The sequence below is a fragment of the Gnatocerus cornutus genome, unplaced genomic scaffold, assembly GCF_029298725.1.
Source record: "Gnatocerus cornutus isolate USDA-ARS CGAHR unplaced genomic scaffold, icGnaCorn1.1 ctg00000023.1, whole genome shotgun sequence".
Taxonomy (NCBI): Eukaryota; Metazoa; Arthropoda; class Insecta; order Coleoptera; family Tenebrionidae; genus Gnatocerus; species Gnatocerus cornutus.
In genome coordinates, this window is record NW_028275375.1 from 330,192 (window position 1) to 355,103 (window position 24,912).

Below are 24,912 nucleotides of genomic sequence, written 5' to 3' on the forward strand. Positions count from 1 at the left end.
CGAACAACGACGTCCTAGACAACAAAGAAATTCATTAAAACAACGGACGGTGGTTAAAACAATTTTGCAAAATTCGTTGAGCGACTAGACAGCGATCGATAAGCTTGCAAAGTCTAAATTAACTCTCTATGCTCAAATTTAAACTAAAAATAAACCATCTCGCTCCGAGTGAAGTTCATCCCGTATTATTGATTTATGACAATATAATTTTCATTTTGAGCTGCGGTTATTAATAAAATATCGAGTTCCTAATAGAGACAGTCAAATATTTGCAATATTGGATGTTATTACATTTTAGTATCTGCTTTTTTCAATTTAATTAGACGTGTTTGTTTTACTCGAGGAATTAAATTCGGCTCAAAGCATCAAATGGAATTAATTACCGATTCCTTTTTATTTTTCATCTGAAGGAGCTGAGGAATTGAAAGACATGTGAATCAGAAAAATCTAAGAGCCCTTAAACAGACAAAAACAATACTTAAGAAAAATCGAGAACTCAACGAGTTTTTGCACGTTATATTTTGACAATGCCGCCAACAAAAACATCACATTTCACACCAATTTATTTACGCAATTCACACCTGACAAAAACAGAAAAGGAGCGCTCAAATAATAAAATTTATCACCAAATTCATTACCGGTCGGTGATTATGTCAACTGGCCACTTTTTCGTGGGCAAAAAAGCGTTTTTACCGCCCCTTTCCCGTTGTGTAAATAAAGGATCTAAAACAGTATATTTACGTACCTTGAAGCGTGGGCGTCGAGACCGCGTGTCTCCCTGAATCGCAGCAAATGCACACTACCCTTGCCGGAGACGCGCTGTCTGGGGCGGCTAAATCGGCCGCCGACAACCGACGATCGCCGCTCCAACAGCCACCTGTAGAAATCTCGTGCCGCCGTCAACAAAAAAAAAATCCTATCAACTACGCGATCTCTTTACGACGGCGTTAACACGACGACGTGGGTGGGCGGCTTCAATCACTTGCCACATTTTAATGCCGAAAAACGGATTTGGAAAAACGAATAGGTGAGACATTAATATATTTTTATTGTTTATACAGCTTACAAATTGATCTGACAATCAATTAAATGCGAATAACAAAATAGATAAATATTTATTTCGTACTATAATTTCCATATACATTTATGTAGGTTTATAATGAGTTGTAGGTACAATCTTATTCGCGATATCCTACCGTCGCATGCGATCGTAATTTGTGTGCTTTTGAAGGATCGCATGAGATTATACAGGGTGATCTAGAAACACCAACGTTAATAGAACCTGTATGTAACACCAACTATGTGCGTAAATACACTCTAGCTTGATTATAGATTCTATAAAACCAACAATTCGATTTACCATGACGTGTCGAAATCCTAAAATAATCCCAAACAATAGACTAACAATATAAAATCACTAAAACATGATAAAATCTAACAATAATCTTTCAGTTGTCTCACTAAAATATATAACAAGTGTCTTTCATCGCGCCGAAACAACTGCCTGAAATAAATAAAAGTCGTGTGAGTTTGCATTTTGACCTAAAGGGAGAAATACACAGTGTTATTCGCCCCTTGAACAATTTGTCAATCACTTATAATCCGCCGATATTTCTTGGCTGGAGGCTGAACATCATCGTCATCAAAGTGTTCATAAGCGTATTCAGGCAGGAATTTCTCCAATTGCTCATCGAAGAATTTTTCTAGAGTTTTAGCATCAGCGTATACTTGAGAATCCTCCTGAAAAAACCAGACAACAATCACAACGCGTTCAACCCCTCAACAATACTCACAGGATTATATGTGTAAGCGTTTTTGAACATCAATCGTACGTCTTTGATCAACTGCTCCATGCTTGTATAATGCTCTGGTGCGTTCCAATTTAATTTCTGGCGAATTGTATCTAAAGCCATCGGACTTTTGATTATCGCATGGTACTCTTCATTCTACAACGAAAAATTAGGAACGAGTTCATTATGCGTCGCTTTAATTTTACTTCGATCCCGATTACTTCCCGGAACGGCAAACTTGGGTCGTACTGACAGTATAATTCCAAAACCACGCGCTCGGCGATCTTCTTATCTTTCTCGCAGAGTTCACCCTCCTTTTTCTCGTTTAATATGTGATCGGGGAAATCGGCAAAGTTTGTACACAGGAGACACTGCCACGTGTCGTTCTCCCTTCAAAAGAAGACATTTTACTTGGGGATGAGCATATTTCGAAAGGTGATAACAAGCTATTACATGATTACGACGGGATAAATTGAAGAGCTCGTGAGGGAGGGTAAATTTGATGAAAAAATTACAACCCTTGAAATTAAACGAACTTTCAAATAATCTCACTCCGGGATAATTACACTCATAACAAATTGCAGAAAATGTGGAAACTAACCCCTATTAAGCTGCAACGGTAACAGTCGTTTATTTTCCACTTTTTACCTCATTGACGGAGGGTTAATTTCCCTTTTAGTCATTGTTAACACCCACTGAAACCCTCGCATGACCGTACATGTAAGGACGTCCTCGCCAATTAGTGCGCACATTAATCGTGAATGCTTCACACTTTAGTTTTACCGTACTTATTATCTCGACGTGCGTGTTTAGAGGACAGAATGATTGATATCAGGTTCCGTAATTAAAAATAATGTCGAGCAACATTCAGTAGTGAATTCGCCCAAAAAATTATCCCAATTTCCGGTGCATGCAGCTACCAACTTACTCGACGCTCAAATTGGGAATGTGGCAGTACTGATGGAACACCTTGGGGCACTTGTCACAACAGACCAATTCTCCTCCGTCCATGCAGACCGCACACCAATCCTCATTCGGATCGTCCTTTCCTGTCTCCATGGGGTCGCTCTTAATTTTTCCGGAAGGTCCGGCATCCCCCGTCGAACTATCGACGTGCGGTGAACCTCCCGTCTTTTGCCTCCCTTCCGCGACGACTTGAACCCCGTTCGAATCCAATTTCGCGATAGTCGCCATGAGATCCTTGACGGAATCTTCGCAGAATTTATCCAAACTCCGTTCGGTGTCAGACCGTCCTTGAACATGATTTGGACTCGGTGTCTTCGGAATCGTCGACGTGACGGTTGCTGGAAGATTCTTGTTCTCTGCTTGATTCTGTTGTTTTAGCGTAATTTTGAAGTTGTCGTTGATTGTAGGTAACGTCATGTTGCGATTGTTGCCTTGGTTTGTGTGATTTGTCATTTGTTGTTGCGGGATGTGCCACCTCGCTGAAGCTCCTTGCATTTGGTACGGTCGCTGTTGTTGGAGCCCTGGGCGATTTTGACTCGACATCATCATCCTCATGGAGTTTTGCTGTTGTTGTCGGAACTGTTGATTATTTAACTGTTGAGGTTGCGGGGGTTGATTAGGATAGCGAGTTTGGTACTGTTGGGCTACGTGAGGTTGGACAGCTTGGTACTGAGCCGGTCCTGTTTGGATATAGACGGGGTTGCTATTGGTGGGTTGCAGGAGACAACGGAGGTTGCTTCGATCCGACAACATGTTTTGAGGGTGAGTCGAGGACGAAACCTGCTGATAAGTGGGGATTTAATTTAAATTCGGTGTTTGTGGAGGATTTTTACTTGAGATTTCAGCGATAATTTACCTGCTGTTGGTTCATGCCGGAGTTGGCCGCCATCCTTGGTAAGAGCGGCCTCGCCATCTGTCGTTGCATCTGCATGCGATTTGCGGAAATTTGTTGGGCTAAAGAAATGGGAATTTGTTGAGGGATGGGTGGTCCCATATGCGGCATTATTTTCCCTGCTAATAACCCAGAAATTACAAGTGTTTTTGAAAGAAACGCACCCACCTCCCATCCCTGGTTGCTGTATACTTGACTGAGGTACAACATTCTGATTCTGAGGGTACTGAGATCCATTTGTAAATTGACCATAAGGCGGTGGTAACCGCTGAGATTGTTGGTAACCAGGTGGCTGTTGATACGGCGGAGATTGCTGCTGATGCATCTGATTAATTGGAGATTGCTGTTGAGGAGGTCGACTATGACCCGGACTAGGAGAACCATGAGGTGGTATTGGAGTTGATGGAGAAACTGATTGCGATGGGTAAATCCTCCCATCAACCACAATCTGTCCAATTGTTGACATCACTGCAAAACAAACACGCCAAAAGTTAGATGAGAATCACCAAATCAGTGGTAAAAATAAATTACCTGTTGACAAACCTATGAAAGCATAAAATAAAAAAAAATTTAGTTCAACGTTGAAACAACGATACGGCTTACCTTTAACGAGATCAGGGAATTTATCCAGAGCCAGATGAATTCTGACTGGGATCTCTGGATTAGGAATGTCTGCTCTTTTACATTTTATCCTTCTTAAATGATCAGTTACTTGTTTTTTACTGTACAACAGTGCCATGTCGCTGCCGTTATCCAAAGCATGTTGAGTAAACTCAATACAGTGATCCGTCATTCCGGATAACTGCTCCAGGGCTTGTTTCTTCTCTTGGAGTGTCTTCTGTTTGCTGTCACAGACTTCTGTTAGCTTGGACACCAACTGCTTCCCCCGGACGTTGATGGTATTTGTTAATCTAAAAAGTGGTTTCATCAACAAATCACAATTAGAGCATTATTAATTTCAATAGAAAAGGCGGTGCAATCTGCAAACTCCCTTGACGATATTGATTGATCATGAATTATTAACAATCTGATGATTCAAATACCTACTTTACGACTAATTGTGTGATTTCCTTGACCAGAGCCTGTTTCTTCTCGATTATTAAATTTTGGCGGTCATCTATGACCTTCATGGCGCTACAAAGTAACGCCCTCTTATACCTAAAACAAACATTGTACCAAAAAGAACAAGAGCATGAATACCAAATACCCAACATCCTTCAGCATGTCTGCGATAAATTTCCGCGTTTCCAACGCAATCTCATTGGTAAATTTATACTTGTGTTCCCTGTGTTCAATCAGTTGACAGTCGCGACAAGTCAGCTTATCGCAAGTTTCGCAAAACAGAGACAGTTTTTCGTGAGGATGTACAGAACAGAAGAGATTAGGTGAGGAGCTTGTGGTCGCTGATTGGTTGTCATTTTGACCTCCTTCTTCTTTGGGTTTGATTGTGTGGTCTTTTGTTATTTTCAACCTTAAACGTGCGAAATTTAGAAGGAAACGTGTCTTTAAGGGGCGACAAACCTTTGATGGGCCTGTACACAACTCGTGCAGATATATTCTGAACATTCAACACACCAACTGGTGGCTATGGCGTCATCACTGCAACTGCTACATTTTAATTCGGTTAGTTTGGCGGAACTGCTATCGTCGGTGCTTGATAACTCCAGAAGAAACTGGTTATCTATTATTTTCCCAGGTTCACATGCAATGTTGCAAAGGGGACACTCCACATCTACAACACAATTATTGACTTATTGATTGTAATTGATTGAAACTCACTCTTGTCAAGCTCCGTTTCTTGATTTTCGTACAACTTATTCCCTATACAATTCCCACAGGCATTGTGTAAACACTCTAATAACTTGGGTTCATCGTTGGCACTAAGAAGTTGCTCACAAAACACGCATTTGAAGGTGTACGCCTCCCCTGTGGTGGGGCTCTCAACGTGCTCTTCCGCTGCATCCCCTAATTCTTTAACTTCACTCTTGGATTCCTCGGAGGGAGTCAGTGAAACATCGCAAATCATTCCACTGTGGTCATTTAGATTTTCCACTGAATCAATCACTTCTTTTTCATCAGAAGTTTGATGGTTGATATAATTACCGTCATTGTAATAAATATTTGATTCAGCCATGGTACCGAATATCGGAAGCAATTAAAAATGAAAAATTGATGATGTTGCTGAGGGACTGCTTTAAAATTTTAATTACCACCTTGATTGGGGACGTCAATGAGCATTTCCATTTCACTCCGTTTCGTACATTTGCACGTTTTTAATCACCTTTGGTGATTATTTACACGTTTATTTATTTATTTTGAACATTTCATGGACGCTTTTTCAGCAACACCTCAAAGTCTTATCAACGATTTCACCAACTGTCAACGCACAACTTGACGGAAACAAAGTAACTACTCCGACACTATTTTTATCGCTGATTTTATCGATTATGGGGCTGTAATCGACGCACTAACGATCACATAAAAGGTAGTTTGGGTACAAACGACCTCTTGTATTGGGTTTCGGTGAAAAACAACCCCAAAATTCCACATTTTGGTTTATTAGGTTGGCAACAAATTTTGGCGGATTTGTGAACATGAAAGTCGTCCTCCATCAAAGGGGCTCATTTATTAACTAATATAAAATTAATTGGTGCCTCGGCAGCTCCCAATCCGAGTCGTATCGAGTTTCATTTTTCATGCAGCGTTTGATTTAATTTTTAAATTTAATAAATTATTCACGAATTGATTAAAATGAGAGAGATGACACGACGATGGAAAAGGAGGGAGATGGTTGTGACAGGTGACAGCGCGCGGTGGAGCCACAACCACATCTATTTTTTTGACACTTTGCTTTAACAATTTTGAATTTTGTGGTTAGTTCGTTGGAAGCCCCCAGTCATGACTCGGTAAGTTTAAGAATCGTTATAGAGCACCAGTGAGTGTCTTCTTGTAGAGCGACGATCGAATTAGGAAATGTAACCCCACATAATATCAAACAACTGAAACGGCTCAACAGCGTGGTTTTCCCGGTCTCTTACAACGACAAATTCTACAAAGATGTCTTAGAAGCTGGGGAACTGGCGAAACTAGCATATTACAATGATATTGTTGTGGGGGCGGTGTGCTGCCGCATCGACACTTCAGAGAAATCCAGGCGGTTGTATATAATGACTCTGGGGTGTTTATACCCATATAGGAGGCTTGGGATAGGGACTCTAATGGTACAACACGTTTTATACTACGTAGAACAAGACGGCAACTTTGATAGCATATTCTTGTGAGTTGCACTTTTTTCTAGACACTCTTTTAAATGTTTTTTTAAAGGCATGTACAAGTAAACAATGAAGGCGCCATAGATTTCTACAAAAAGTTTGGTTTTGAGATTGTTGAGACCAAAGAGCACTACTATAAGAGAATAGAACCAGCGGATGCCCACGTCCTGCAAAAAACTTTAAGGAAAAAGGGTCAGACTAACGGAAATGTTGAATAAAAGTCATACCATACTTTAGAAATATTTTGTTTTTCTTTCTTTGCAGTATTTCTGCAGTTTCTTAATAAAGCATGCTCTGAACTATGGTATTTATCTGCAGCCACAAACTGAAGCAATCATGTCTTTGTACACCTTCAAAACAACGTTGGCGTTTTTATCATAGAACATAATAGAAAGAGGAGAGTATTGCACGGGGGCACAACAGAGAGATTTCCTTCCGGTTTCAGAAGACTTAATAACTCTGAAGTGATTAGGTAAGGGTTCTTCCGGGCGGTAACACGTTCCATGGCAATTAAAGGCGTCGTACCCGGAAGGGGCTATGATAAACTTCATCCAATTGAATCTGTTGAAATCCACAGGAAAACTGTGTTTTTTACAGTAGGTCGTGTTTGGTACCACTGCGTTAATTCTAGCTCCTAAGAAACGAGATTATGATGGAAAAACCGAGGGATACTTACTTACCAATGTCAGGCGCCTCGCCCTTCAAGACGAGAAACGTCTTCAAAACTTCGTCGCTCCCATCTTTGAACATACTAAATTGCTCTTGGTTGGGTCGGGAAATGGTTATAAACAACTTCAAATTCGTTCTGTTTTTCACAGCTTCGTGAAGAGTATTTGTTAGTTTGAACACCTGAAACAAATGAGGATAACGAAAGAATGAAAGAAAGAAGTTTGTGATCACCTGCCAACCACTGGCGGCCTGATAAATGTAGATAACATTAAGAAGTTTATGGGCATCTGGATTTACTAAAGACGTCGCGTTGATCAAATGATTCTCCATTTGGTACAGTCTCATGATTAAAGGCTTTTGGAGCAACTCCTTTTCCACCTTGTGGAAGAAATGAAGTTCAATATCTTTGATATCTTCTTCAGAATCGACGCCACTGATGTTATACTGCATGATCGTCGAGTTTTTAGGGTTCACATTGAAAAGGAATCTTACTGCTCCTGTAATATTGTTGGCGAACAAATCGTAATACTTCTTGATGTACACCGGAAGCTTCGGTCTCGTGAGATTGTTCCAGTTGTACTCCCATTCTGGATCTAGGAGTGGGTGAACCTGCACGTCCTCCACCGCCTTCTGTTTCGACGTCACGTTATTCCTCAACTCGCTCATGTGGAGTCCAGAAGGGTAAAAATTCCCGGAGTTATTCATGTTCAATCGACTCCGGATCATGTACTCATTACTCGTTTTATTCAAACTGAAGTAGTACGTTTTGGATTCGATCCCCGCGAAAATAAGGCCCCACAGAACCGCTTTCATCGCGAACATTTTGGCGACTGGGTAATTTAAACATTAGGATTTATTAAATACGCCCAAACCTAATAGGAAGTTGTAAATTCCTTAATTTGCGGGCAATTTTAAAAAGTGGGTGAAGACGCACGTGGCAACAATGTCGATTTTGGAAAAATTTAAATTTGACCGCCTCTTGTGAGCCAATCACAACGTTTTTACTCCTTCATCTAAGGGATCTTTGACAAACAAACGAACGTCAAAGAGGTTATGTTTACATGTGTTTTTCGTGGTTTTTATGATGGCTTTCGTGGTGAAAACGGCAAAAACTCTGAGAAACCACTGGAAGAAGTCGACTTTTGCAGCGGTGGCTCTGTTCTACGGTTATAATTACGCGGATGAATATTTCCAGTAAGTTGACATAACCTAACTTTTTTCTCTAAGATTTGTTCAGAACACAGGAATTAATGCGAGTTTACTGCGAAAAAGCGGCGAAATACGGAGAGGAGCCGATAAAGATTGACGCGGAGCCCCGGAATATAACTGTCATTCTAAATCCGAGTGCTAATAAGCGTAAAGCGACAGACGAGTTTGAGAAGTATTGTGCCCCCTTGTTGCATTTAGCCGGAATTTGCGTGAATGTGGTTAAAACAGAGTCGGAAGGACACGCAAAGACTTTGATTAACGATTTAGGTGGGACTGACGCGATTGTTGTAGCTGGGGGCGATGGGACTTTCTCTGAAGTCATAACGGGGCTTCTGAGGAGGACCCAAGAGAACACCAACGGGCTTATTTCTCTCGGTAATTTTACTTTTGTTATAAAATCCAATATAATATCTTCTTTAAGGTGTGTTACCACTCGGTAAAACGAATTCAGTAGCTAAAGTTCTTTTCCCATCTGGTCAATCCCTCGCGAAGGTTCGAGCCCTAGCAGACGCCACAATGGCGGTAGTCGAAGAAGTAGTCAAACCAATTGATGTCATAAGAGTTGAAGTCATGGAAGGCGACAGTAAACCGATTTATGCGGCTGCTGGTATCAAATGGGGCGCTTACAGAGACGCAGAAGCCAAAAGAGACAGTTATTGGTTGTATGGAAGTCTCAGAAAATACGCCACGTACTTGTTCAACGGTTACAAAAGCAGTCTGACGTGGAGTTGTAACGGGTCACTTCAATATTCGCCCCCTTGTAGTGGCTGTGCTAATTGTAGTAAACCCCCAGCGCAGCAAAAATGGTTTCAAAGGTAAAATCTTGACTATTTTGATGTGGAAATTAACAGTTTTGTTAAGGTTTTCCAAGGCTCAACAACTCAGTACCTCCCATATTAGCAACCCTGAATGTCAGCTCACTAATGAGACCCAAATTAATACTGTCGATTTTAATTTGTCTGTGACTAATGAACAAGTCCCGAAATTGGTGGTGCAATTGGGGCCGAAAAGTGTGGGATATTTTGAATTTGTACGAGAAGGCTGGAAGTCGGAGAATGGCGAGAGTAGAGATGTTAAACAAAGCATAGAAGCTCGGACGGTGGAATTGCAACCAAAAGTATCAAACAACGCCGAAGAGTGGTTGTCTATTGACAACGAGAGTTACGAACTCAAACCGATTAAAGTCACTCTGTTGCCTAAGCTGATTAACGTTTTTTGTGGGACAAACAGTATGTAAGAAAAAGTTTCGTTTTTACAACAGTATATTAGGACTACAATGTAAAATTACAAAATGGCAGTGTCTTAAACCCGTGAAACTTCACTCTTTCAAAAGCGACATTTGTAACAACGGAATAACAGAAATAGACGACAAATCCGCCAAAACAGCTTCAATATTTTGTAACGTGTTGACCTTCAACAAGTTATCTTTTCTAAACACTAAGATATCGAGGGCTAACAAAGGAATAATCTCCAACGAATCATAGGCTAAAATCAGGTCCCATAAATTTAACAGTTGCTCTGGTGGAAGGTGGCCACTGAAAGCCCTCATTATCCATTTGATAACAACTCGAACTCTGCAAAGAGTTCTGTTAGGTTCCTTTCAACCGGCTGTACCCACTTACGGATGAATTTGACATTTCCTAAAATGGTGCCATAAACTCGGTTCGAAACATTGTAACATTTTTTCGTATTGCAAACAAAGAGATACGACTCCTTGCGGATTCCCACAAACCCGATGCAAGCGATGAAAATATCGGATGTAGAAAGTGCGAAAAACAAAGTACAGTTGCACAGGGTCGTCATAGAGGTAACAAAACGGAGCGGCTAAAACTAACGAGTCAAACAAAGCTCTTGGTGAGATATCTTCACTTTACCGTACATGGTGAAACCGTGGAATGGAATGACTCCACTGGGCGGAAAAACGATCGTGTTCTCAGGGATGTTTTGCTTCCCTTTGATAACAACCTGCATGAATCCCGGCTGCGTGGACAAATCCTTCAGGATCTCACCATCCCGCGAGAAACACAACATCACTTGGTAGAGCACGTCCTCAAAAACAAAGTACTGATCGTCATTCGACGCCGTTAAGTTAATATCTTTGATTATCAACTTGTCGATCATGAGGTCGTGTTGTAGCACACTTTCTTTCAGCGTCTCAAAGTGAGTGTAGTGCTGGAAAAAACGCGTTAAATGGGGGTTGGAGGACCTGGTGGGGGTTGTTACGTATGGCTTGGCTTCCGCTCCCAAGATTAGTGTCCAAATTTTTGCGCGTAGCGCATTCGGACATCCTTTTTTCAAAAACTCTTGCGCTATCGGGGCGTAGTTCTTCGCCAAGACTTTCTCTCCGAGAAGCATTCGTTCTGTTTCCAACGCGCTGTAATGAGGAGACAATGACAGCGAAGAGTTAACACCCAGGATTTGTTCACCTCGGGAGAGTTCTAAAAAGAGGCACCTCTGTTGACTTGTTAGTATTTGGTTTAGTTGCAACACGGAGCGGACTTACCAGGTCGGCTAGGTTCCTCACTTTAAGAGGCATTTGTGCAAACTCCCATTTCGGGGAACTGTAACAAGGTGAGGGTTCAATGTGCGCTTTAATTTGGTGCTTCTTACCCCTTATTCCTGGTGGTTGGTCCTTTCAGATTGAGAAGAACTTCGAAAAAGTCTTTGGGTGCGAACACCGGTCTGTATTTATGGATATCGACCTTGCATTCAGTTACAAGACAGTGATAAAAGTGTGAGTACTCACTTCGTAGTTGCTGAGTTCGCCCCATTTCCCCGCAAGCTCTTCTTTTTCAGAAAGCGTTCTGACTTTCGCTAAGCTGATTCCGAGTTCGGTGCACATCGAATTTAGCGACTTGTGGATGCGTTTGTCCCAATGAATCTGCGCTTTTCTGAAGAACGTGTCGTACGGCGATACAATCTCTTTCTTCTTCGTCTTCATCCAGTGGTAGACGTTGTTTCGCAAACTTGCATCGAGGCCGTTGTCTTTCATCGTCTTCAACAAGCTGTCTTTGAAATCTTCATATTTTACACTGGGAGTGGAGACGAGTTTCTGAAACATGATTTATACTTGAATTTGACAGAAATTTGGAACAATTTTGATTGACATGAGTGCGACATTATACTCAGTTGATTAGAAAGACGTTGGTGGACCTGGATGTCTTGGAAGAGGGCTTGATAAGAAGGTGATGTTTTGAAGTCTTCGCAGATTTTTATTGCAGTGTGATGAATGCTTTTGTCTTTGATGTCGTCCATTAAAATTAAGGCCAGCAAACGGTGAGGGTCTTTGTACTTTTGTGGACTGTTGAAAAGTTGCTTAGCGACTATATCGATTCACTGGGAGTTTAGAAATTTGAAAGTCGAATTTGGGATATTATGTGAGACGCATGTGGTATTTATTTCTGTCTGTCAAAATTCCCGAGCTTCAAAAATTAAGGTCTTTATAGAAAACTTTTTTCTTTTTTTTTAGAGAAGACTTTTTTTTCTAGTGACTTTAATATAAATGTGGTGAATGTGACCATTTTTGTTTGTTTTAACAGGGTGAGAATTTCCCTCCTTTTTGTTTAGACTTGAAGTTGTCAAAACATGCTTACATTTGATTGGTTGAACGATTAGTGCAAACTGGCATCAACCTAAGAAAACAAAAGTTACTTTGTAACCGCGAAATTACAAGGGTGTATTATTGGTTGCCTACACGCTGCATGTTCAAGAGCCCTAATTTTTACTAATTTAAATTTATTTTCAGAATTCAACAGATGATTAACAATGATGCTGCTTGCACCAGAAATCTTCACTGTTCACTTTCTTAATTTTCCGGGAGTGCTAAGAAATTGCACAAGTTAAAGAACTTCATTTGAAGCTATCTGGAGTTGGAATTGCAACAAATTTATGGGTCTTCATTGAAAGGTAAGCTGAAAATTGTTTGAATCACAGCTTTAAAATGTTTTCTGGTATTTCATGTTAAGAGACTGAATCTATGGATGATGGTCTTCTTATGACTACACACACCTTGCAGTATCTTGATGGTACCACCCATAGCCTAAGATGTCGAAAAGGCGGTTGTCGTCGGTCAACGTTGAAGGAGTCTGCAAATTATTGCACAGAATTGAAGAAACCACTCATTTAGCGCTCACAGAATACAGTGAAGTGATCCAGGAGCATAACAACACTAAAAAGGTAAAATTCAAACATGTTTTAAGTCAAAGTCAAGTGTTCTTTTTCCAGTGGTTGAAGATGTCGTTCAGTGACTGGGAGATGTTCAAAGTGTTGCAACGTTTTCAAAGCTGATGAGTCTTCAAGCAGAAAACGAGTGTTGCTTCAGAGAACACCCAAGGGAACTCAACCAACGCAAACAGAGCATCAAGAAGCAGTTAGTTGTCAAGAAAGAAAATACTACAAAAGCTCTGGAGGACATCTGCTGCCTTGTGAGCTATTTTGTGAAGTTTAGAAAATAACAGGAAGCGGAAGTTTATGGAGAATTTTCATTGGTCTCTTGAAAACGCGAGATTTTGAAATCTTACAATGCTGAATGCTTTGCTGCTTGTTCAGGACGGATGGAAGGTTTGTTTGTTTTTTTTTTATGGTCTTACCTTAATCTCTTAGTTGCAGCTGAAGACGACTTTGTTGACCTTCCTCTTGGTCAAAGAAGGAGGCGCAATTGAAAGCTTTGCCGAGAAGAAATAGCAATTAACTACAGAGTGACAGTCTCAGCTGCACATTCAGGTAAGGTAACATGTTCCTGATGAAACTTTTTTTACACTTCTTGCAGGAAGAAGATGGACGGAGGACGAAGAGGATGACAAGTGTAGGAGTTTGAAGTGTCTTTTTTTTTGCTCACATTATTATGTTGTTAGACAAAATGATGTAATTTGCAATGTTTTGTACCATTTAGAATTTACTCATTTGATTACATACATAAAGTTTAAGGATTTTGTTTTCTTTCCTTTTTCCGGTTAGTCGTTTTCATCCAAAAATGTATCCAAGTTGCAAGAATGATTGAACTAAATAGTTCGGCATCATTTCACCAGGTGGCGCTTACTCAAGACAATTGAGGTAAAAATCCGTGCTAAATTGATTAGCTAAGTTTCAAACCACAAATTTAGCCCTCTGGTGAGAGAATGCTTGAACTAAATAGTTCGGCATTATTCCACCAGGTGGCGCTTACTCAAGAACATTGAGGTAAAAATCCGTGCTAAATTGATTAGCCAAGTTTCAAACCAGAAATTTAGCCCTCTGGTGAGAGAATGCTTGAACTAAATAGTTCGGCATCATTTCACCAGGTGGCGCTTACTCAAGAACATTGAGGTAAAAATCCGTGCTAAATTGATTAGCCAAGTTTCAAACCAGAAATTTAGCCCTCTGGTGAGAGAATGCTTGAACTAAATAGTTCGGCATCATTTCACCAGGTGGCGCTTACTCAAGAAAAATGTGGTAAAAATCCGTGCTAAATTGATTAGCTAAGTTTCAAACCACAAATTTAGCCCTCTGGTGAGAGCATGCTTGAACTAAATAGTTCGGCATTATTCCACCAGGTGGCGCTTACTCAAGAAAATTGAGGTAAAAATCCGTGCTAAATTGATTAGCTAAGTTTCAAACCACAAATTTAGCCCTCTAGTGAGAGAATGCTTGAACTAAATAGTTCGGCATTATTCCACCAGGTGGCGCTTACTCAAGAAAATTGTGGTAAAAATCCGTGCTAAATCGTTTAGTTAAGTTTCAAACCACAAATTTAGCCCTCTGGTGAGAAAATGCTTGAACTAAAAACAGCCCACAAAAATATTAGGTCAAAAATTGAGAGACAAAGTTTCTATTGTCGAAAATTTTGCAATTTACAGAAATGTCAAAGAGATTAATGTCAAAGGTTAATGATAAAATCATAAAAAAAAAACAATTGAATGCCAGAAAGTCTCTAAGTCTCAATAAAAATTCCTACAATGATCACAAAAACAATCGAATTGGCTACAAAAACTGTAAATCGAATACCATGTTAAAAAAAACCTAAAATTGACTTCTAAATGAAGGAGAAGACTCATCCAAGACCCTAGATTTGAATCAATCTTCTTATCTGACAGCTGTCCTTCATCAAGGCGATTGGTTAAGTCCACTTGGTCTTTAGTCTTGCGTTCACATCCTTGTCACTCTACACTTTTTCATGTCCTTCTCTTCTTCATTCTAGTCCCTACCAGAGGTATGAAATAGTTAAGTTTCCTGATGAACATGTTTGTTACCTCACCTGAAAAAAACTCTTCAATGTTTGTTGCCTTTCTCAAGTTTTATGTATAGTTAGTTAGGACTGACTTTCTCATTCTGTTCAGTTGCTGGTTCTTCACGTTAGGCGAAGCTTTCAATTGTTTGCGCCTGTTTCTTCACCAAGAGTAGAACAAAGTCTTGTTCAGCTGCAACTGAAAGATTAAGGTGAGACCATGAATGGAGAGAAAAGAAAACAAACCTTCCATCCGTCCTGAACAAGCAGCAAAGCATTCAGCATTGTAAGATCTCAAAATCTCGCGTTTTCAAGAGACCAATGAAAATTCTCCATAAACTTCCGTTCTCTGATGTTTCCTTGACTTCACAAAATAGCTCACAAGACACCAGATGACCTTCAGAGCCTTTGTAGTATTTTCTTTCAACAACTGCATCTTGATGATGCTCTGTTTCCACTCGTTTTCTGCTTGTAGACTCGTCAAGTTTGAAAACGTTGCAAACTTCGTGCTCCCGCAATGCAATCAGCAACACTCTGAACATTTCCCAGTCACTGAACGACATCTTCAACCACTGGAAAAAGAACATTTGACTTTGACTTAAAACATGTTTAAATTTAACCTTTTTCATCCACATTGCAGTAAAGCAGCACCTTTTTCGTGATGTTATGCTCCTGGATCACTTCACTGTGTACTTTGGAAGCGCTGAATGAGTGGTTTCTTCAATTCTGTGCAATAACTTGCAGAGTCCTTCAACGTTGAGCGACGACAACCGCCTTTTCGACATCTTAGGCTATGGGTGGTACCATCAAGATACTGCAAGGTGTGTGTAGTCATGAGAAGACCATCATCTATAGACTCAGTCTCTTAATAATAAACTCTGGTAATGAAGTTGGAACCTGAAATACCAGAAAACATTTTAAAGCTGTGATTCAAACAATTTTCAGCTTACCTTTCAATGAAGACCCCTAAATTTGTTGCAAATCCAACTCCAACTCCAACTCCAGATAGCTTGAAGTTCTTGACTTGCGCAATTTCTTAGCACTCCCGGAAAATTAAGAAAGTGAACAGTGAAGAATTCTGGTGGTTTCATTCTGGTGCAAGCAGCATCATTGTTAATCATCTGTTGAATTCTGAAAATAAATTTAAATTAGTAAAAATTGGGACTCTCACCCTGTTAAAATAAGAAGAATTGGCATCTCGCATTTCCTTCAGACTTTAACACTTAGGAAAACTGACTGTACATGTCACGTTTCTGCGTCCACATCCCAAACACCCCAAATTTTGCACTCTTCCATGACCTTCTCTCCTTCCTCTGGAACAGTTGGAGCTTTCTCAGTCTGTGCAGTCGTTGTCCACGTCAGGTGAAGCTTTCAATCGATTGCGCCTGCTTCAGACCTAAAGTAACAACAAATTCTTCTTCAGCTGCAACAGAGAAATGAAGATGAGACCATGAATGGAGAGAAAAGAAAACCAACCTTCCATCCTTCCAGAACACGATTTCTGATGAAATCTTAACTTCACTAAATGGCCCAAAAGATCCTCCACAACCTTTGTCCCTTTTAAATTCTTGACGACTTCATCCTGTCTTGAAGAATTTTCATGAGAAACCATAAATCAAATTCACCAACATCAACTTCAAATGAAGTCCTTTACTTCTATAATTTCCTTCGTATTATTGTCAGGAAAATAAGAAAGTCGACAGTCAAGCATTATGTTGGTTTCTTGAATCATTTTGTGCTCTGAAAATAAGTCTTAAATTATTATAAATTACGGCTCTTGAACATGCAGCACATAGGTAACCAATAATGCACTTTAGTGACTTTTGTTTTCTTAGGTTGATGGCAAATCGCACTATTCCTTCAACCAATCAGAAGTAAGCATGCTTTGACAACTTCAAGTCTAGTGGAAACCGAACAAATGGTGGGAGATTCAAATTGCGAATTGAGTAACAAAACTTAAAATTCTTCTTGCAACTCACTCTGTTAAAATAAAGAGAATTGGTATCGCTGGATTTTAGCATACTTTAGACTTCGTAAAGATTACGCTGGCCTCCTTTTACTTCTACAACTTTTGTTCTTGTCCCTAAAAGCAAAAGATTAGTTTCACTGAAAAAGAACTCTTTAACTATTAAGAAATCTTTAAATTTATGTATTAGTGTAATGTTTTTGAAACTTACTTACAGATTAATGAAGTAGACATCTTTGCTAGCGTCTCAGCTTCCTGAATCTCCACCACAAAGTCCGTTGCACACATCCGTATGTAACATCCTTTCTACTACTTTAGGGAGATTGGATCATCTCTCTGGACAAGCATCCCCATTCGTCTTGGAAAGTTGGCTTTCTGAAAGAAAAAAACAGAGTGTTGAATGTGCAGGCACATGCAAAATGTACCTAACTTCCTACATTAGTGTACTATGTGGGTGAACCTGATTTCCTTTGGTTGTGAAGGCAGCAAAAAAACTTACCCCATTTTCGAATCTTACCAAATGCAAGGGTGAAATTTACAGAAATTGATGAAGATCATGGTAAAATGGTAAAGAAAAAAATTGCTAAATGGCAAAAGACAAATTGTCATATAATGTAAGAAACTTCAACAGAAGTGAAGCAGAAGTAGTGTAAGAAGAAATGTAAAATGTAAGAGGAAACATACCTCTGGTAAAACATTAAATAAAGAAGAGATAAAATGAAGAATCAGGGGTAAAAACTCAGAATGGAGGAGAATCGAATTGAAAAAGAAGAGACAAAAGTGGAATAAAACAAGAATAGTAGTAGAATGACAAATATAAAAGAAAAATCGAAGAGAAACCAAATATTAGAACCAAAAATTCAGATCTTACCTTGATGCTCCTTCGGCGCGGTTTCATTTTTTTCGAACACGTCCTCACTGACATTGGTCCAAGTTTCTAGTTTGAAGACACTTAAAACTACTTGAATGATTTCCTCAACTGCGGTGGAGGCTGAAACACAAATACACATTAGAACCAAATAGAGAATACGTTTGTTTTTATCCTAAACAAATTCAGAAAAAGTAAAAATTCTAAACAAAACGATCAGAAATTTTCATTTTTAAAACAACGCAAAAAATCGTAATTTACCTTCAAATTTTGTTCATCATATCCACACTCAATCGCAGATCCTAGATAAACATTTGTAAGACCCAAAAAAAACTAAAAATGTATCTAACTTCCTTTAAAATTCGATTATGACCAAACATAAACACTCTGTATATTAAACTGCTTTTGAATTTTTCTCAAAACAACACAGCACAAATCACCGAAACGACCGTCTTTATCAAAAGTCGAAACCAACCGATTCTAATAAACTACTTAGGCGTTTCCTATTTTTGTAGCTAACAAAAACGAATTATGGTAATTAATCTGATAATGAATGCCGACTTTTCAGAAGGTCGAGTTACAAATTAAATCCAAATAAAAATATACAGAGTGTCACAACAATTTGTGGACAAGACAGTGAAAAAGCACATAGTTTAAAAATCCTCGATTTGATAAGATAACAAGAGCGCGAGAAAAACGATGGCAAAAACCGCATTTTTCTATCTGTCATAGAATCCGGAGTTGGATTCTAATTTAACCCCTAGTGGCACAAAAATTTAGTTTCAATTTGACTCCTAGTTGCACATACAAAAAAATTGTTTTAAACAAACGCAAATTTTATTTAATGTTATACATACATTTATTTATACGTAAAAACATTTATAAACGAAATATTAAGTTCAGTTTTCTTTTGGGTATCACTACGTTTGATACCAAAAACAGTTTTGTCTATTTTTTTCAAAAAAACTGATTACTTTTTTGTGTTTGAGCTTAGATTTGGATTCTCCGCAAAATTCTGCGTAAAATTAGCTATAATAACGCAAGTTTGCCCCAAAAACAACATGATTTTAGTCGTGCATTTTTTCCAAAAAAATCAAATTTTTTACTTTCGAAAAATCCAAAAACGAATTTTTAGCCCTATAATTCCTGATGAAGACACACATGAGCATGCGCACACGCATCATTCTAGAAGTAACGACCGCAACGCCTTTTGCGGCAACCACTAGAAATTCCGCACGGCCTTGAAATGCCTTGTCGTTGGAATATGACGCCCAGACGCCCCTCCAACGTGACTCTAAACTTACTTCCAATTTCTGGCAGCCATCCAACTCGAGAGGTAAGTCGTAGCTCAACGAGAGAAACAGATGCGCGACTAGACAAAGAGCGATAATCAAAGAAAAAACAATGAAGATGCGACGATAGCTAGTACAAAACGTCGCAGGAAATGAAAAAGCGCAGTTTTTTCGTTGTAAAAATTCAAAAAGACGCCCCGTCGGGTCAATAAAGTCCGATAAAGTCTCCCATTTAGTCGCTCGCGTCCCGGAAAAAAACGAACTGTACCGAGTGTGGACCCATCACCGACCTACGTTCTACTATTGACAAGATCGAATCGAAACTAGTTTCCGCAAGACAGCAACCAACAAACTTGACAACAGATAATTCCAATCCAATTACTGAATTTCTCGCGCCCGTTTGGAACAAATTATCCCGTTACGAACCTGCGTCGTTGTGGTTATCAGTCAACTTTCAAACAGTGACAGCAATTTCGCGGTTAAGTTCCTCCAGTGGTCGAATTTCATGGTTTTTTGATTAAAAACAACTTTTCTTCGATGCTAACCTCCAAATATTGAAAATGGACGAGCTGCAAACAGGTAATTTCGCGGAGTTTTGGTATTCTGGAGTTACAGCTTGTGGTTTCAGACACTTTGAGTGACTACAGAAAAAACCAGAGCAGCAGTTTCGAGTCCAGTAGAGAAGACACCGCTTGTGCAGGTTAGTACTCGTAGAAATGTTGGCCCTTGGTAACAACTTATAGTTTCAGCCGCTCTGTTGAATGGATGCGATGATGAAGAGGACCTCATGGGTTTGTATAATAAAACTGGGTGCTGCAGGTTTAACACACGTCTTTCTAGATCATTGCGAAACTGAAAGCATTGGGGGCAACAGCGATGTGTGGAAAGGAAGTGACAGTGAAGAGGAGAACTTTGAGAGTACAAATGAGGACGTTGCCACTAGTACCCCTAGAGTGGAAGTTGAAGATAAAACACTAAAAACGACAGAACCTTATAAAGTTGAACTGGAAGCAGCAAATGAACCTGAATCTACGCAAGTGGAGGATAAAGAATCAAAGGACGTGGAGGAGCACAAACCTGAAGAGGAGAAAACAGGTGGTGGAGCTGAAACTAGTGACAAAGTAACTGAGGAACCACCAAAGAAAGAGACTGAAAACAAAGAAACTGAAGAGAGTGGTGAGGTTGCCACCCCCAAGGAGCCTGGTGAAGACAACAAGCCACCAAAAGAGCCTCCAACTAAGGAAACTGAAGAAACCAATCCCACCACCAGTGAAATAGTTGAAGTAGAACCGGACGTTGAGGACCTGACTCAAAGTGACTCCCTGCAAGAGAAGGACCCTCTGGACACCAGCAAAGACCAGAACAATGTTGATGATGGTAATAATAGCCTAAACAATTTTAAACAACTCTGAGGGTAATTTTCAGACTGTCAGATGGACTATGATGCTGAGGATGATGACGACTTTGATCCTTCACTGTTGTGCCCTGAGGTGTCCATGGCTGTTGATGACAACCCAGTGGTTACCACAAACGGGGAGGTTTCCAACGAAGGCGGTAGTGACACTGCCTCAACTTTCATTGATGAAGTCACAGGAGTTGAAAGTAGGTGTGATGACAAAACGATTTTTTCTAACATTTCGTCTTTTCTAGTTTCTTTCAATTTAACACCTGAGGAATTGGAGTTGAGGAAGAGGCTGTATGGGCCAAGTAAGCACCAAAAAGACGTTTCTTTTGTCGTCTAATTCTACTTCTTCTAGCTAATCCTGTTCAGATCACAAAACTCCACTGCACAGCGTGTAATATTCATCTGGGGAGTGCTTTAGAAGGCCAAAACAACCGATTTGTTCATCCTCTCTTAAAAGTGTTGATCTGCAAGAAGTGTTACCATTTTTACACCAGTGGGGAATTCGAGAAAGACGAGGATGGGAGCGAGTTGTACTGTCGATGGTGCGGCCAAGGTGGTCAAGTTTTATGTTGCTCCAAATGCGAATACGTCTTCTGCAAAGTAAGTATAGTCGAACTTCTATTACTCAAATTTTTCTACAACCCGAAATTAATTTTATTCTCTTACGATGTGTAAACTTCCAAAACTGATGAACTCGAACCAATTGGGGTTTCCTTCAGGACTCGAGTTATGGAAGTTCTGCTGTACTATTGCCCACTCTTCTCTTTAACATTGTTAATTTTCCAGAGGTGTATCCGTACGAACTTTGGCCGCAAGAAAATGTTTGAAATCCGAGACAGCGACAATTGGGATTGTTTTCGGTGTAACAGCTCCCAACTAATAACTCAAAGAATAATGTGCTTCGAGTTCTTCGAGTATTTGAGGAGGGAAATGTCCCGTGCCGCCACTCTAAAAAGTCCGGAAGTTTGGAGTAAGGACTACTCTCGGTGTTGTGGGCCGAAGAAACGACCCCTGGAGGGTGTAGAAGAAGGGAAGAAGGCCAAAAAGAAAAAGATGGTCATGGACCCTGATTACAATCCTCTGGGGAATGAAATTAAACAGAGCGTACCAAATCTGACGTCGAAAGGGTTCGTAAACAAAGGAATGTCGCTGCAGAGACCCATCCAAATCCTACCAATGCTCCCACGGACCCAAGACAACGACATCGAATTCGTTCGGCAGATTCCTGCGCCGCAAGTTACCATCAATACGGTTCCGAGACCCACGTACCAGACGATTTTACCAGCGACCATCATCAGACCAGGTTTGCTTTCTTCTTATCCTCCACCACGTCTCCATCGATTTGTTTTAGTCTTACAACCACCAACTCTGGTACGGATTAGTCAACCCGCACCCCCATTACTCCCGACTGGAAGAATCCTCAACGCAACTTTACAGAAGGATAATTCGACGATGAAACACGAGTGGTTCGAGAAAACAGTCCGAGCAACCGCACGCGTCAACTCGCATCTTTCTTACACTTTAACGCAACTGAACAAGGCGCAGAACCAAGCAGCGAGCATTGAGGAACTCGCCGTTGTCCACAACAAACTCCAGGAGATTCTGAGTAGTTCGATCAATTCTCTCATTCAAATCCGGAAGAATCTTCGCACGGAGTTCATCGCCGGGATTAAGACCGTTCGCTTGCCATCCAAGAAAGCCGAGACGTTTAGCAACGACGACGACGTTATTTTTGTTAGTGCGCCTTCGACGTCGACGCCGATTCCGGTTCCTTCGACGTCGCGACAGGTGCCGGTTGTTGCCACCAAGTCTACTCTGAAGAAGACGTCTTTTGTGACCACCAAACCCGCGAAGGGGTATTTGAAAGTCAAGTCGTTCAAAGAGTTGCAGAATGTGCCATCAGAGTGTATCACGATACCGGATGATACGCCGCCTCCTAGTACAACTAAGCCGGTTTGTAACGGGTCTAATGAAACTGATAGTAAAGAAACCGAACCGGAAGCGTCTTCTGAAAAAAAGGTGACTGTGCAGTGTGAAGTGCCAAAGGAAAAAGCGACGCAGCCGCCACAACTGAAAAAAGAGACGCGGAGAAGAAACAATAATCTCATTTATGATCTAAACGAAAAACCGAATAGTTTTATCCAACGAATGATGGACGTTAAAGTCCGTTTACCGAATGATAATCTTGTTGAGTTGCAGAAAAAGTGGAACAGTAAAAAGAAGTGAATATTTGTTTATAAAGTTAAAGATTTGTACAGTAGCTGTCGTACATTTTTTAAGCGTGTGATTTTTGTCTTGAATTACCGGTGCTTTCACTTGGAAAATAATATGAAAGTCATGTTTCCGTTATGTTTAATCATTTTTGAATATGTTTTTAGGGAAAAACTTATTTATTGAGGACTAAATTCCTTACAAAACTCATTGTTGATCACTATGTATATTTTTGTTACTCTTATGCGATCGAATAAACTCCTCATTATTTGAAATTTGCGGTGTTTTAATATAATAAATCAATAGTTAAAAAAAGTCTATTTGAATTTCCTAAAATTTCGAGGTTGGTGGCGCCACCTATTATCACTAGAGAGAACATTTTAACTGAGAAGTAATGTAGAAAACTGTAATTCAATAAAAACCTTGATGTATTGTTAGTTGCATACCCTCAAACCCTACTTTTCAAAATTACGTAAAAAAATATTCACTGTTTTTTTACTATTCCATTTTTTCTGTAACTATTATTTATGTTAATTATTGCTACTGACATGCAGCCGCTTTACTTTATCATTAGGGACGCTAAACGATATCGTAAAACACATATTATACAATCGGACAGAATTAAAATAAAAAATCAGACTTAAGTAAACAAACAAATGTTTCTTCGATCGCTTTGAGCAAAGACGTGACTTGATTCACAGGCCACTGAGATTGAGTTTGATTTGACCGCACAAAGAAAGTTTGCTTGTTAAACAGTTTTTTTAATTTTTTATCTCTTGTTTCCCCTAATTTGCATGACTGTCTTGTTCGTAGTTTTTATTCAGCGCGAATCATGAAAATGGGGGATTTCTTTTAAATCACACTAATGAGGATTTGACTTGCAGAATTCCTTTGTAACGATTTTACGTCGCTTGGGTCACCACTTATACATAATAAGTAGGATAGAGCGATCAGCTATTTCGAGTGTCTCGAGCAGACGTGTGTCGAGGATTAACTTAAACATTTTAGCGTCTTTTTATTACCATAAAAAGGATTTTGGCTTCATCTTGGAGTTGTGCTAGCGGGGTCTCGACGGGTCAAGTTCTAAATGCCCCAAAATCGCTTAATTTTCAAGTCTATTACTTTGGAGAGTAGAAAAAATGCACATTATTAAAGTGTAAAATGAGATCACGTCCTGGGGGTGATTCCGCGCCCCTCTATTAGTTTTTAATTAGGAAAAATGTCCTTGGGATCACCTTTCGATATTTTTCTCGATGGCAGAAAGATTGATGGCCTTTCTAATTGATATTTATTATCACACTTGATTTAAATTTCGTTTAGTTTTTTCGTCGTCGCACGGATTTAATGTTTGAACTAGTAAAAATTCGTCGCAACTGAATCAGAAGATTAAATTCCAGTGTCTCTTAAATCTAATAAACCAATCTAAGAAAAATTCCGTATGCGTAGCTGCGACACTTGTCCTTTCCGGCGAAAAATACCCTTGGGTGCCATACGATAAAAATAAACTGCCGTTTTAGCCCGAAAGGTAACTTACTTACGTTTCGCCTCCTATATATCATATTTAGCAATCGAGAGAAAGAGATATATCTCGTGAGAATTTCATAACTTGGCATTTATTCACGGACGTATTGATTGAGCTAATGGAATTTTCTTTGAAAGGGAAAAAATGCCGTTGGCGATTCACAATTTTCTTTTCAAAATCCTATTAAGCACACGGCAGGTTCACCCGCTTATTTTCATACAATCTTTACAACTTGGCGCCCTTTTACATTGTTTCTTCTTTCTTGAGCGCAATTATATTACCAACTTTACGAAACACTAGTTAATATTTCCCTTTTATCAACGAAAGCATATTACGACGTTTAAAAAGTTACCGGACCGCTCGGCTCGCGACAACAAGCAAACTTTTCCGGTTTACAATGCATTTTCACACCGATAAAAAATAAAACTTCTTCTGAAGAACTCAAGCTTATTAACCTTTACACTGCTCGGCCCGGAAAAATCCGCAAAATAATAATTCGCTCAAACTGCTCCGAGCGGATATATTCGCATTGATTAACAAGTGGTCAACTGCTCAAAACGTAATTTTTTGAAGACGCAAGTATGGTTATCTACCTCAGAGGAATACATAGTCACAATGGCTTTAATTTTTTTAAATACATTTTTTTTA

The 24,912-nt window shown here is 39.7% G+C and overlaps 9 protein-coding genes and 1 long non-coding RNA gene across 18 annotated transcripts in view; 5 read left to right on the top strand and 5 right to left on the bottom strand.

Annotated features, from left to right (window-relative positions):
- Positions 1–806, bottom strand: part of LOC148166157 (uncharacterized) — an 87,679-nt gene extending 86,873 nt beyond the window's left edge. The window contains exon 1 of the mRNA XM_088048851.1: positions 746–806. The gene's annotated coding sequence lies outside the window, so the exon portion shown is untranslated. The remainder of the gene's footprint in view (positions 1–745) is intronic.
- The window catches only part of LOC148166158 (uncharacterized), a 94,673-nt gene extending 82,041 nt beyond the window's left edge, over positions 1–12,632 (top strand). The window contains exon 4 of the mRNA XM_088048863.1: positions 12,544–12,632. The gene's annotated coding sequence lies outside the window, so the exon portion shown is untranslated. The remainder of the gene's footprint in view (positions 1–12,543) is intronic.
- Positions 1,029–6,048, bottom strand: LOC148166159 (E3 ubiquitin-protein ligase TRIM33-like). 4 transcript variants are annotated; one of them, XM_088048856.1, is made up of 12 exons: positions 5,752–6,048; positions 5,428–5,700; positions 5,170–5,380; positions 4,856–5,119; positions 4,696–4,806; positions 4,252–4,559; positions 3,817–4,116; positions 3,613–3,770; positions 2,719–3,539; positions 1,997–2,180; positions 1,794–1,946; positions 1,029–1,740 (listed from the first exon to the last, which is right to left on the bottom strand). In XM_088048856.1, exons 1-12 carry the CDS (start codon positions 5,780–5,782, stop codon positions 1,588–1,590), a joined length of 2,967 nt encoding a protein of 988 aa, XP_087904982.1. In that variant the 5' UTR covers positions 5,783–6,048; the 3' UTR covers positions 1,029–1,587. The 4 variants fall into 4 exon arrangements, with proteins under 4 accessions (XP_087904982.1, XP_087904981.1, XP_087904980.1 ...); XM_088048855.1 differs by having other exon boundaries at positions 3,613–3,767; positions 5,428–6,048; XM_088048854.1 differs by having other exon boundaries at positions 2,719–3,536; positions 5,428–6,048.
- On the top strand, positions 6,420–7,219 carry LOC148166160 (putative N-acetyltransferase san). The gene is made up of 3 exons (XM_088048862.1): positions 6,420–6,554; positions 6,602–6,925; positions 6,973–7,219. Exons 1-3 carry the CDS (start codon positions 6,547–6,549, stop codon positions 7,136–7,138), a joined length of 498 nt encoding a protein of 165 aa, XP_087904988.1. The 5' UTR covers positions 6,420–6,546; the 3' UTR covers positions 7,139–7,219.
- On the bottom strand, positions 7,150–8,483 carry LOC148166161 (bone morphogenetic protein 2-like). 2 transcript variants are annotated; one of them, XM_088048861.1, is made up of 4 exons: positions 8,082–8,483; positions 7,821–8,033; positions 7,601–7,769; positions 7,150–7,554 (listed from the first exon to the last, which is right to left on the bottom strand). In XM_088048861.1, exons 1-4 carry the CDS (start codon positions 8,409–8,411, stop codon positions 7,229–7,231), a joined length of 1,038 nt encoding a protein of 345 aa, XP_087904987.1. In that variant the 5' UTR covers positions 8,412–8,483; the 3' UTR covers positions 7,150–7,228. The 2 variants fall into 2 exon arrangements, with proteins under 2 accessions (XP_087904987.1, XP_087904986.1); XM_088048860.1 differs by having other exon boundaries at positions 7,821–8,483.
- On the top strand, positions 8,562–10,124 carry LOC148166162 (acylglycerol kinase, mitochondrial-like). The gene is made up of 4 exons (XM_088048859.1): positions 8,562–8,783; positions 8,827–9,173; positions 9,220–9,613; positions 9,660–10,124. The coding sequence occupies exons 1-4, from the start codon at positions 8,671–8,673 to the stop codon at positions 10,033–10,035; spliced, it is 1,230 nt and encodes a 409-aa protein (XP_087904985.1). The 5' UTR covers positions 8,562–8,670; the 3' UTR covers positions 10,036–10,124.
- On the bottom strand, positions 10,117–12,230 carry LOC148166163 (TBC1 domain family member 19-like). The gene is made up of 8 exons (XM_088048858.1): positions 11,952–12,230; positions 11,545–11,850; positions 11,409–11,500; positions 11,302–11,359; positions 11,022–11,252; positions 10,673–10,970; positions 10,421–10,622; positions 10,117–10,372 (listed from the first exon to the last, which is right to left on the bottom strand). Exons 1-8 carry the CDS (start codon positions 12,051–12,053, stop codon positions 10,117–10,119), a joined length of 1,545 nt encoding a protein of 514 aa, XP_087904984.1. The 5' UTR covers positions 12,054–12,230.
- On the top strand, positions 12,613–13,723 carry LOC148166164 (uncharacterized). 2 transcript variants are annotated; one of them, XR_015771021.1, is made up of 5 exons: positions 12,613–12,704; positions 12,764–12,974; positions 13,023–13,358; positions 13,401–13,520; positions 13,567–13,723. It is a non-coding gene; the product is annotated as an uncharacterized LOC148166164 (long non-coding RNA). The 2 variants fall into 2 exon arrangements; XR_015771020.1 differs by having other exon boundaries at positions 13,407–13,520.
- Positions 13,724–14,588: 865 nt separating this feature from the next.
- Positions 14,589–15,712, bottom strand: LOC148166165 (uncharacterized). Of its 3 annotated transcripts, none has more exons than XR_015771017.1 (4): positions 15,621–15,712; positions 15,247–15,572; positions 15,096–15,199; positions 14,589–15,030 (listed from the first exon to the last, which is right to left on the bottom strand). XR_015771017.1 is itself a non-coding variant. In XM_088048818.1 (3 exons), the coding sequence occupies exons 1-2, from the start codon at positions 15,633–15,635 to the stop codon at positions 15,279–15,281; spliced, it is 309 nt and encodes a 102-aa protein (XP_087904944.1). In that variant the 5' UTR covers positions 15,636–15,712; the 3' UTR covers positions 14,589–15,199; positions 15,247–15,278. The 3 variants fall into 3 exon arrangements, 1 of the variants encoding a protein (XP_087904944.1); XR_015771016.1 differs by having other exon boundaries at positions 14,589–14,976; positions 15,031–15,199; XM_088048818.1 differs by having other exon boundaries at positions 14,589–15,199.
- A 3,874-nt stretch (positions 15,713–19,586) lies between these two features.
- LOC148166166 (uncharacterized) lies at positions 19,587–23,017 on the top strand. 2 transcript variants are annotated; one of them, XM_088049102.1, is made up of 9 exons: positions 19,587–19,705; positions 19,755–19,826; positions 19,870–19,917; positions 19,967–20,503; positions 20,552–20,728; positions 20,777–20,833; positions 20,884–21,131; positions 21,318–21,834; positions 21,883–23,017. In XM_088049102.1, the coding sequence occupies exons 1-9, from the start codon at positions 19,687–19,689 to the stop codon at positions 22,755–22,757; spliced, it is 2,550 nt and encodes an 849-aa protein (XP_087905228.1). In that variant the 5' UTR covers positions 19,587–19,686; the 3' UTR covers positions 22,758–23,017. The 2 variants fall into 2 exon arrangements, with proteins under 2 accessions (XP_087905228.1, XP_087905229.1); XM_088049103.1 differs by having other exon boundaries at positions 19,876–19,917.
- The last annotated feature ends 1,895 nt before the right edge of the window (positions 23,018–24,912 follow it).